The 12,028-nt window shown below is 48.3% G+C and overlaps 1 protein-coding gene across 1 annotated transcript in view; it reads right to left on the bottom strand.

The window, feature by feature from the left end:
• Positions 1-346: 346 nt before the first annotated feature.
• Positions 347-12,028, bottom strand: part of Pik3c2b (phosphatidylinositol-4-phosphate 3-kinase catalytic subunit type 2 beta) — a 62,301-nt gene continuing 50,619 nt past the window's right edge. The window contains exons 24-33 of the mRNA XM_027945624.2: positions 10,974-11,143; positions 10,347-10,503; positions 9,891-10,000; positions 8,968-9,169; positions 8,440-8,564; positions 6,930-7,047; positions 5,085-5,166; positions 4,568-4,674; positions 2,941-3,069; positions 347-2,405 (exon numbers count right to left, since the gene is read on the bottom strand). Of these exons, the coding sequence (XP_027801425.2) occupies positions 2,217-2,405; positions 2,941-3,069; positions 4,568-4,674; positions 5,085-5,166; positions 6,930-7,047; positions 8,440-8,564; positions 8,968-9,169; positions 9,891-10,000; positions 10,347-10,503; positions 10,974-11,143 (1,389 nt within the window). The 3' untranslated portion in view covers positions 347-2,216. The remainder of the gene's footprint in view (positions 2,406-2,940; positions 3,070-4,567; positions 4,675-5,084; positions 5,167-6,929; positions 7,048-8,439; positions 8,565-8,967; positions 9,170-9,890; positions 10,001-10,346; positions 10,504-10,973; positions 11,144-12,028) is intronic.

Genomic DNA, 12,028 nt, shown 5'->3' with positions numbered 1-12,028 from the left:
TATCAAATAGTACATCAACTCCAGTGGTTGCATAATACATTTGCCTTCAGAGTCAAACAAACCTGGGTTCAAATCCTAGTTCCAAGACTGACTGGCTGTGTGCCCTCAGGCAAGTTACTTAATCTCTCAGACCTTCAGTCTCCTCATCTGAAAAATGGGGATAATCATGTCTATCTGATGAAGTTCTTCTGAGGCTAGATTCATCTGACAAAGGTGAAATTGCCTTCAGCAGTGAGCCAGGAGGGCACATATATGTTACCATTTGTAAAACCCCTATCATTATTCTTCATCTTGTGCATCAGAGGCTGTCATCTAAACCTTTACACATCCATGTTTAAAATGGTAATTTCGTTTTTCTCAAATGTCATTTATTAGAAAATACAATTCCAGAGAAAGTAGAAGATACAAGGGGTTTGGGAAGTGGGTACAGTACACAGACCTCTTTACATCAGGAGCGTAGAGTCAAAATGTGCTACAGGCAAAAAGCCAGTAACATTTATGGTCCATACATCTGGAATAGTTCTGCCTTTTCCCTCTCCCCCAGCCTGTCTCCTCTGCAGCCAGCTTATCCCTGGCTTTTAAAATGTAAGACAAAGATTGAAACTTCCTTGCTGTTCTGTGGCTTCAATGAATGGAGCTTCTTTCTTGGCAATGGAAAGAGTCAAAAAAAGGGAATTTCTGACCCTTGGAGTTGGGGAGGAGGCTGGTAGGGGACAGTTTGCAGAATGTCCTCTTCACTCCTTTCCCCACTCATGGGGCAGATCCAGCCAAGTGTGGTTTAAAAATTTAATATCATATCCAGAGTCTCTCCCTCTTTTCTCTTTCTGAAGGAAGACAACCCTTGGGGGAGGAACGCAACAGTGAATTTTAAAATCCATCTGTTAGGGAATAAAGAGTATAGAGAGGTAAGAGCCCCAGGTCCCTCCCTCCCAGCCCCTGAGCTCAGCTCCAGCGTGACAACCACGGCTCCCATTGAGCCTCCTGACCAATCGCTGGGAATAAGGGGGTGGGCGGAATCCCTTGCCCCATGATGCTTTGCTTCAGAGTGGGCATCCCTTTGGCTCCAGACTATGTAGGTTGATGGCCCCACAGAGGGAGGGAAATTCTTAGAAAACATGTGACAGAAATGAATTTGGGAAGAGAAGCAGCTCGGCTGGAAGAAGTGGGGGGAAACGGGGGGATGCCCTCAGAAACTAAGCAGCAGGCAGCAGCCCTGGCACCTGCCACCTAGAGGCCTCCGCCTGGGGCCAGGGCACCCTTGGGTGTCCCACCATTCTGCCCCACTAGGAAAAAGGGAGAAACCTATGGGGAAGTGCCCCCAGCGTATTCACAGGGACTATAGGGCCCACTGCAGGGCCAAGAGGGCTAGAGGGGCGGGGGGGAGGGACAGTATTCAGGCTGAGTCCTAACAGAGAAGGGGAGATGGGGAAAACCCCCTCCCCCTACAGAGCATGGGTCCCTGAATACAGGTCCTTGGCAGGAGCCCGACATGGAAGGCCCTTCCTTACACATGTAGGTATCGCGTCGCTCTCCTTTGGAGGCAAAATCAGAACAGCCCAGTGGTGCAGGCCTCGGTCCAGCACAGACCACCCTCCCTGTCCCTCTCCAACCTGCCCTCAGACAGGGGGAGGCATTGACCGAGACCCACTGGGCCCCTCCTCAAATAATTCCTATAGCTAGAAAAAAACAAAAACAAAAACAAAAATCCTAGGGAAAAGTCCAATAAGAACCTTAACCATACAAAAGTCCAAAGAGTCTTGCCCTCTTGCCTTCTGAGGCATATGTACGTCCCTTCTCGCAAAAAGCTTCCTGTCCCAGTTAGGACAACATTACTATTTCATTTTTTAAAAATAAAAATAAAGATATCCACCCACCCTCCCCTCAAATGCTACCTCGTCCGGCCCACCCCACACACACCCCAAACCAGGCATTGCTCCCTTGACACAAGGTAAACTTAAAACTCTGCTGCAGCCTCTCAGCTTCCAAGGGGCCGCTCAGCACAAACCAGCAACTCTAGCTCAGTCCGCAGAGGAAGGGCTGGCAGAGAGCACCCGACTCTCCCTGCCTCTTCTCATGGAGGCCAGGTCCACCTGGACGGAGGAGGAGGCCCACTAAGAACGCCGCCCCTTCCCCGAGTTAAACGGCAGAGCAGGGGAGAGTCCACTGCCCCAGGTCCAGTCACCAGCTGGAGGTCCCGGGCTGTGGCTCCCATGGGCTCACAAGGTCCCATGGCCCCGAGACCCCAGCGCGAACCAGCCAGTCTTCTCCTGGGCCAGGTCCAGCTCCCGCAGGCGGATGTGCACCTCCCCGAGGAGGACGTTCTCCCAGAATCCTTGCTCACTTAGCACGCTCAACTGGAGCTCCCGCTGCCGCAGGTCTCCCTTGGGAATCCCATCGTACACCAACTGCAAACACAGGGGACAGGGGCGTGGTGAGAGAGAGAAGGGGCACAGGCCACAGGGGACAGGGAGGTGCTCATGTCCCTGTTGGTGGGATCTGGCTGTGGCTGAGACCACTTTATTTCTTCAGACCAGCAGAGCCCAAGGGAATACAGGAAGCACACAGAATCCAAGGGAGGCATTTGAGAACTTTGTTCTCTGCTTAGAGTTCAAGCAGGTGAGGGCATTTTATTGGGGTCACTGGTCATTTCCAGCCCAGGACTCGCTTGCTCCTGCTCCCCGCAGGACAGGGCTCAGGCCTCAGTTCTGGACTCCCAACCCGAAGGGTCAGAGGCTTTTTATGTAAAGGAACACATGGCAAATATTTCTAGACTTTCGAAGTAGAGTCTGTGCCAAAACTACTCAAGCCTGCCATTGCTACATGAAAGCCGTCACAGACGACGCCTAAATCACAAGTGTGGCGTGTCCCAGTGCAACTTTCTTTTTAGGAACAGGCATAGTTTGCCAAACCCTGCCCAGCCCTGCCATGTCCCCTACACACCATCTCATTGTAGGTAGGGTTGCAGGTTTTCCGGGCCACTTTGGTTTTCCTTTTAGTGGTTTTCTGGGGGTCAGGAAGGAGGTAAATCTTCACATAGGGGTCAGGGTCGTTCCCATCCTGAAGCTGTTGCTAAAATTAAATTAAAAAAAAAAAAAAGATGAAGATTCTTACAGCAGCTGTCTCTTCCTCACAATGCCTGTGATGACACCCTAAGCCAGACTTTCTCTCCACATCTGGCTTCCTGCAGCGCACACCTAATTTGTTTGTCAGCTTCCAGCTCACACCATTCTGATAAAAATATCTCCCGTGACCGTGTTAGGTATCCTACGTCATTCAGATCCAAATGCTCAGGTCATCCTATAATGTGGTCTGTATTGAATGAGCCATCCCGCCCCGCCCCCCCCCACATCCCACCCCAGCCCCCAGGCATCTTCTTATGGTGCTATTTTGTCAATTGGTCCATTTAACCCCTAAGAGGTGGAGCTATGAGTCAGAGTGATTAAGTTCCCTTATTCAAGGTCAGCCAACTAGTGATTCACCATATTAACATATTAATCCTTTTTTGGTTGGATCCAACCCGTGACACGTTAAGCTATATATTCCAGCAATGAGAAATGACCCATCTGCCAAACTTGATCCTTTTACTGTCCGGAATGAATGGAGGCTCGGAGGAGATACAGGGTGTGCAGTTGTGAGGCAGTGCTTGTCACTTAAGGGTTATTGTAAAGCTGAAATGTAATCCTACGGGAATATAGTAAGGCTCACGTGAGATAGCAGCTATTTTGTTTTGTATTTTTGTTTTAGTGCTGCTGGGGAGGGAGGCCAGGGCCTCCCCCGTGCGAGGCAAGTGCTCTACTGGTAGCTACATCAAGCCCTAGATATGCATTTTAAGCTCTTTATAAAACAGCAAGCTCTGTGCAGAGTCGGGGATGCAGCGGTGGTTAAATAAACCACATGTGGACCATTTTGCCCTGGGCTTTCCGGGGAGTGTTGGGAGGACCGCGACCAGGCACCTGTGTGGGCTGCTCTCCACCATACAGAAGGGCACCAGGTTGTTTGAGGGGGGGGGCACAGAAGTGGGCTTGCTGTATGCATATGAGTCTTAGGGCCATTGGGTGGGTCTGATGTCCCTTGACCACATGACAGCAGGCTGCTCGCAGCCACCCAATAGAGCTCTGATCCTGAGCCTTACATCAGCTAGTCAGCTTTGTGTCACTGTGACAAAATGCCCGACAAGAACAACTTAGAGGAGGGAAAGTTTCATTCGGCTCATGTTTTAGCGACTCAGTCCATGGTGGGCTGAGTCCTGCGCTCTGGGCCTGTGAGGAGGTAGAGCCTCACGGTGGAGGAGAGCGGCTCAGGTGAGCCTCACTGTGAGGTAGATCCTAATATTATCCTTCCTATAATGAGGCTAAGTATTTAGGATATTGCCAAAGCACACAGCTAGCAAGCTGCTGGGTCTTGAATTGCCTGGTCATGCTACAGGCTAGCATGGGCAGGCCCCTGGAGGAAGCTCAGTAAACTTTTGTGGTTACTCTCAGACATGGGGGCAGAGGAGGTCTGACTACTCTAAAAAAAATACCTGAAGAAAGATAAAGAACCAAATGAGGGTTGTGTGTGCACTTACCAAGCCTCGAATGTGCATCACCATGATGAAGAGCTTGTTGTTTTTGTAGGAGATGGACAGCTTCACCTCCCCTCCCACCTTCCCGACAGTCCGGGCCCATGTGCCATCTGCAGGGACAAAGGAAACTTTTGTCAACAGGCCAGCTGTGTTCCCCACTGGTGCCAGGGAGGTATTTCTACTTTCTTTTTGAACCCCCTGTGCTGGTCCTTCCATAACTAGGAAGGGGATCAACATGTGTGACTGGTATCTAACATGAGTTAGAGGGTGGGATCACTCTACCGAGCCCAAGAGTGTATTTACTAACTGAATATCCAACCTCTGGGGAACCCGACCAAGGAGTTGTGGACCCACAGTGTGAGTGGGAAAACAGATTTCCTAACCAGTAAGAAGAGGAACGGGGACAAGCCAAAGAGGGACAAGCCAAAGGAAAAAAAAAACCTGAAGAGATGGGGGCAGGAGAAGTGACCCTTTGTGGTTCCGAGGGGTTGGCAGGAGCATCTCAGGGCAGGTACTGTACCTGAGGACTTAGGGGCTGGGCTGGTGCCTGCAGCCTTCTCATCCCGGGGTAGGGGGTGGAAGAAGGTGTACACCAGATCACACTGGAATGGAATCAGAAAACATGGCCATTCTTTAGTAAGATAAAGGCCCAGTTAAAAAAAAAAAAAAAAAAAGGAAAGACTGTTCTAAATTAAAAGAGACTATGAAACCTAACAACCAAATGCAATACACAGTTCTTGTCTGAGCAATGGCTCTAATAAATAAAATGTAAAAAGAGTTTGGGGAGTGATAGGGAAATTTTGAACATGGGCTATGTATTGGATGATGTAATGACACTATAGTTATGTAAGAATATATTTTTACTTTTTAGAGATGCACACTAAGTATCAGGATGCCTGTAAATTGCTTTAAATACGTCATAAAAATAGATGGAGCAAATATGGTAAAATACTGTTTAGGAATGGGTCTATAGGCACTAACTATATTGTTTCTCTACTTTTCTGTATGTTTGAAAGCTTTCATACTAAAATGTTCTTGAAAAGGAAAAAAGAAGGCAAGCACAATGTAATCCCAGCTACTCAGGAGGCTGAGGCAGGAGGAGGATTGCAAATTCAAGGCCAGCTTTAGCAAGTCAGTGAGAACTGGTCTTGAATTAAAAAAAAAAAAAAATTAAAAAGGGTTGGGAAATGTGACTCTGTGGTAGAGCAACCCCCAGTAGTATAGGGGTGGGGGGACAAAGAGAGAGGGAAAGAAAGAAAAAAGGAAAACTAGGTTGCTTCAGGTTAAAATCAGAGTGTTCTTTTCTACACTGCTTCCCCGATCAACACACATATCACTCCAGCACAAATGCTTGAGTCAGCCTGGGATAAGAGCACAGATCTTGTTCTGGAGAATGTTCTCTAATGAGGGGAAGCAAAAACAAAATAAAAATCTTAAATATGTGCAAATGACCACTTGAGCATTAATAGTGGGAAAAAAATGGAATACTCTAATCTTTCAAAAGGCAAAAGGTTGAGATATGATACCGCCAATCCGTGTACTAATTTGGTTCAGATATTTAAAGCTGTGGCATATGCTTACCACAAATGCTAAGGGAAGAAAGTCTAAGAATATAGGTTTATATTTAAGCCATGGCCATCATCAAACTGTAAAAATCATGCCTGCATACAGATACATAGGAAGAAAACATAGAAAACAAAGTCAGATGATTTGCTGGAGAAATGGGATTCCCAGGTGACCATAGTAGGGCCATTATAATATCATTTGTTTAAAAAAAAAATGTGTGTGTGTGTGTATAAATAAAATCAACCTGCTCAAAATTCTCTTTTTCCTTAAGAGGCACCCCTCTCTCTCTGCCTTCACAAGTTCTGATCAGTGCAGTCACTCCAGGATCTCAAATGCTGTTGTCTCTCTGGGACCCGGTTGTAGTAATGTTTGTTTTTGTTTTTTTTTGGTCGGGGGGGGGGGGGGTGCCAGGAATTGAACTCAGGGGCACTCAACCACTGAGCCACACCCACAGCCCTATTTTGTATATTTAGAGACAGGGCTCACTGAGTTGCTTTAGCACCTTCTTTTGCTGAGGCTGGCTTTGAACTCATGATCCTCCTGCCTCAGTCCTGAGCTGCTGCGTTTACAGTGTGCACCACGGTGCTAGCTACAGTAACATTTTTATTTACTTGTTTATGTGCGTGACACTTTCCTGTCCCTCATGGGCCCATGCTGTCCTCTCAGATCCAGGCCACTCCAGCAGACCCAGAAGCGCCAAGTCTCCTGCGTGACTCTCCAGGATGGAGTCCTCCTGCCCCCTTCCCACACCTAGCCTCATGGAGGTGACAGCCGGGATGCAGAAGGCAGGCAGACCCACCTCGGCCACCTCAGGGACTGCATGGATCAAGTGCCAGATGTAGCCATTTAACTCTTCCTTCCTTCGCTCTGCCACCGCCTCTCCACGGGACCGGCCAATCACGAAGCGACTCGGGAAGCTGGTGAGGCAGGATGGGCAGCGGGGAAGATGGGGAAAGAAAATAAGGCAGCAGGCGTTTTCCATTTCATCTTATTTCCCAGCAGCTTCCCTTCCCGGGAATCCTCACTCCACTTGACTCCACCCTGGCTCCCAGGTCTGTGCCCAGGTTTAACACGGCACACTCACAAGGACCCCAAACCATACTAAATTGTTGGGCAGAGTCCCGTGCTCCTCAAAAGTGCCCCTGGGGCTTTGGAGCCTCCAGTTTCTCTCTTTGGTGTAAAAATTCATTTGAAAAATGAATTGAAATAATTTTTTTTAATTATGGGGAAATATACATGACATAAAATTGACCTATCTAGGGCTGGGGTTGTGGTTCAAGTAGTAGAGTGCTTGCCCAGCAAGTGTGAGGCACTGGGCTTGATCCTCAGCACCACATAAAAATAAAATAAAGATATTGTATCCACCTAAAAAACTAAAAAATAAATATTAAAAAAAATTGACCTATCAATCTTTACTGTTCATGGTATTAAGTATATTGACAATGTTGTACCACCACCATCTCCAGGAGTTTTTCATCTTGCAAAACTGAAAACCACCCATTAAACAATACTGCCTCAACTACCATTCTATGTTATGTCCCTGTGAATCTGATTAGTCTAGGTAACTCAGATGAGCAGAAGCACAGTTTTTAATCTAGGACTGGCTTATTTCCTTTAGCATCATGTCCTCAAAGTTCACTCAGGTTGAGTTACCTGTTGGAATGTCCTCCCCCCCCCCCTTCTTCTTCTTTTTCTTACCAAAAAAAAAAAAAATATATATTTATTTATTTATTTATTTTAGGTGTAGATGGACACAACACAATGCCTGTATTTTTTATGTGGTGCTAAGGATCGAACCCGGGTTTCGCCCGTGCTAGGCAAGCGCTCTACTGCTGAGCCACAATCCCAGCCCCCTACCCCCCGCCTTCTTTTTTTAAAATATTTTTTTAGTTGTCAATGGTTATATGCAGTGCTGAGAACTGAATCCAGTACCTCACATGCTAGGCAAGTGCTCTACCACTGAGCCACAACCCCAGCCCCTGTCGTTCCCTTTTAATGTCCAATAATAATATTTCATTGCATGTATATACCACGCTTTGTCCAACTGAAAAATGACCTAACTCTTTAATAAGTTGGAAACTGAAACATCTTCAGATTCAAACAAGGCCCCCTGCCTTTGCAGATGGGCCCAAGCTTACTTTCAAGGTTAGAGCAAGTGCACTGGCGTGTCAGGAGAGCTTGGCCAGCAGGGGGAGCACTTTTACCAAACTCAATACTAGGCCAAGTAATGAAGAGAGATGGGTATTCCTGCCAATCCCATCCCTTCCCCTCTCAGCCTCTCTCTGTGCAGGGAGTAAAGGGGAAGCTACCTGGGCAAGAGGGAAGAAGGGAAGAGCAGCCGAAGCTTATTGTGTAGTTCCTGGAACTCCTCAAACGTCCGCTGGATGTAAGTGGCTTCGTGGGCATTTTCCCGCATCACCTTTACCACGTATATCTGCAAAGTTTCAAATCGTAGAGTCTACCTGTCAGACCCTCTGCCCCCAGTGAACTCGTGGGTAGGTAAGGGAACTGAAGGGTGTACGTGTTGGGGAGCAGAAGGAAGAGGTCAAGAGAGTCTCCAATGGAGACAAAGCACATACACAGGAACTGAAAGCAAAGATTTCCTGTGCCTGTTTCTTTGGACCCTTGACTCAGAGGGAATTTTTTTTACCATCTAATTCAGCTCTCTGATTCTAGCAGTTCACTTGAGCAAGGAAAAAGGAAGTGATCTGGGACTGTTCCCAGCACAGGAGGCTCAATGAAGTCCAGTGTCTGCTGCATGGGTGTGAATATTCAGAATCCCAAGGAGCCTGGGTCAGTGGGGAGCAGGACAGGGTCAGAGAGGAGGAAGTACTTACATAGCCCTTGTTGGGGTGGAAGATCTTCTCATGCCGGCAGAGAAAAACATCACTGATGCGGCCAGAGCTCTTTAGAGTGTGCGTTCGGGGGGCAAAGGAAAGGGTCAGCCGGTCGTCTGAGCCCGTGAACTTCATCTGAGCCAGGTTATGGATGAAAAAATTGAGCTTTGTGGCTACACTGCCCAAGCTGGACTCAATCAACCTGTGGGTGCGTGAGGACAGGAAGAAAAAGGCACAATCTTGGACCCAAGTCCCCTCTGCCATGACAGAGCTAATAAAATAATATTTCCTGACTCCTGAGATTAACACCAGATAAAACCTCTTTTGCTGTGTAACATCCTCATGGAGGACATGACTGACACTCAACCACCTCGTGATGTATATTCATGTGACTCCTGGGGTCTTATTTTCCCTCTGAGTTGATCTGAGCTAAAGACATTCAAACTAAGGCAGGAAGAAGTTAGAGAAGAGCACTGAAGGGTCACCTCATAAATGTCTAGATAGTGTCATCAAACTGAACTCAAGGTTTAGTACAAAGGGACCTCACCAAGGAAATCCAGAGATTTCAACTTAAAAGTGAGGTCCCATCAAGAGGGAAGGATCTGACCCAGAGAACTAAAATCTATTACAAAATCCCTGTCCCCCATGCCCCATGCAGTCTTTGGCTGAGACCTGGTGAGAGTGCAGGAAAGAGCGGTGACAATATTCCTAAATACAAAGGTTGACACCAAAATGCAGACAGACACCCAAAGCTGGAGAGAAGTGATTTGCCAAAGTTAGAGGCCAACTTGGGACAACAGATCCAACACTAGGCTCTGCCACCTGAGCTAAGAAGCCTTTCCCATTTCTCTAGCCTGCTCCTGCCAATCAGGCAACCTGGGAGTGACGCAGGGTGGGCAGCAACTGGTGTGAGCCAGAGTTACCTAGTGAAGTAGGTGGTAGCATTGGCCTCTGTGTCCTGAGGCCTCAGGGCATCATACACATACTTGAGGTCCTCCAGGTCTGAGAGCTCGGGGATCCCACAGGACAGCATCTAGGAGAGGAGGAGGGAGGGTGTCTGTAACAATAGAGAGATCTTGCTTCTTCCCAACCCTAAGGCAAGATTTTCTATAGCTAGGCTCTCTGATCCTTCTAGATGGTGGCAGACAGATGCTGTGGGCAGTGGCTTGAGGACCCCAGGAACTGAGGGACCGCAATGGGTCAGATAGCATTGTCCCTGGGTAGGGTAAGTCCCTGCCCTTATCTAGGGCACACAGGAACTCAACTGGGGCTCAGAGAAGTGGATCTCCAGGAATTCTTTGAAACAAGCCAGGGCAGTCTTTAAAGCTGGCACCAGGTCACAAGAAGGGGGTTTTCAGATGGGGCAGGGAGCTCCTCACCAGGCCCAGAAGGTTGAGGAAGAGGTGGGTGTGCTTGCGAATGAGGTTGTAGGCTTGGCAGCAAAGGTCAACGAAATCATGGAAGCGGCTGGAAGGCTTGTCACCCCCGTTGATGACATACGCCATGTCCGAGGTGAAGACAAAAGGGGCACGGTCCCTGGGCCAAGGGGAACACACAGGCAGAAGGTCAACGTGGAGGAGGGAGGCCACCTGGTGGGCTGCGTGTGGGGGGGTTCCCTCATCCCAAGTATGAACCTGGATAGATGGGCTCTTTCTTTCTCTGCCCCTACCTTAGTCTTAAAAGATCCCCAAGATAGATGTCCCACATCCTCCACTGGCTCCTTATCTGTGAGCTAGCAATATTTTCTCCCAGTTTCTTATTATGTTCCTTTTTTCTGAGTTTGGGCTCATTCCCTTTGCTCAGTCGTCAGGAAGGGGAGCGATCAACAGCTCCCCACCTTCTTCCGCAAGGCGCTGCCAGGACCTGATCTCCTTATGAGTCTCCTCTTCTCCAAAGCTGCTCAGCCCAGGGACGATGCACAGGCTTGTGTCCAGTCTAAACCATTCCTGCTGACCTCCCTGCCCTTCATACATGACATAGACCTCTGGCTTCCGGAGACCACTTACCGCTTGATGTTGCCAAACATCTGGGCGTGGCCCAGGAAGCGGCCAAAATCTATGTGGAACATGTGACCAGTGGTCTTCAGCATGATGTTGTCATTATGTCGGTCACAGATGCCCAAGACATATGTGGCCACACAGCAGCCAGCACAGGAGTAGATGAAGTTCTCCACAGCCTGGAACAGTGAAGGCAGGTGAGAGGAGAGGACATGAAGCTGGCTTCAAGGGACTCTGGGGTCACAGCCAGACCAAATTCAGCAGCCCTGGCCTCAGTCTCTTATGAACCCCAGCAGCACCTCATATCCGCCTGTTCACCTTTACTGCATGTTAACACATACAGTGCACGCGTGCACCCACAGGACCCTCTCCCATGGATGCTGGAGGAGGAGATGCAAGGACTGTATGTCTGAACTTCATCTTCTTCTGGGAGACGGGCTGGAACGACAGTGACTGGTCCAAAAGCCCTGACATGAGCAGCCCAGACTGGGCTGAACTTAATGGACAGAAAGAGGGACGTTTACAACACTCCCAGTGGGTCACAATGACCCTAACTCAAGCATGGCTACCAAGACAGCAGACTTACGGGCGCCATCCTGACCCTGTACAGATTTCTTCATCCTTCATGCTCCAAATAAAACCCCCTTCTCAGAACTCTTGGTAACAGCTCCACGCCTATCTAATTAAAGTCACTGCATTCCAAGGAAGAGCTGAGGCAGCTTCGCACTTCTAAGGAGTGTTTTGCACTTGAAAATCAGACCTCTCTACTTTGCAAAACGTGTTGGAGATATTTTTGAATTTAAAGAAGGAGGGTTGGTAGTGAGGGGTTGGGTCTAGTTGACATTTGTCCCCTTATCTTTTTTTTTTTTTTTTTTTTGTGTGTGTGTGTGTGCGCACGCTGGGGATTGAACCCAGAGCCTCAAACATGCTAGTCAAGCACACTACCACTGAGCTACATCCCCAGCCCTTTACAAAAAAAAAAAAAAAAATTTATTTTGAGACAGAGTCTTGCTAAGTTGTGGACGCCAGCCTTGAACTTGGGATCCTCCTACCTTAGTCTCCCT

The sequence above is a fragment of the Marmota flaviventris genome, chromosome 12 (genome assembly GCF_047511675.1).
Source record: "Marmota flaviventris isolate mMarFla1 chromosome 12, mMarFla1.hap1, whole genome shotgun sequence".
Lineage (NCBI taxonomy): Eukaryota > Metazoa > Chordata > Mammalia > Rodentia > Sciuridae > Marmota > Marmota flaviventris.
The sequence above is the reverse complement of the archived record's forward strand: the minus strand, read 5'-3'. Positions and strand labels throughout refer to the sequence as shown.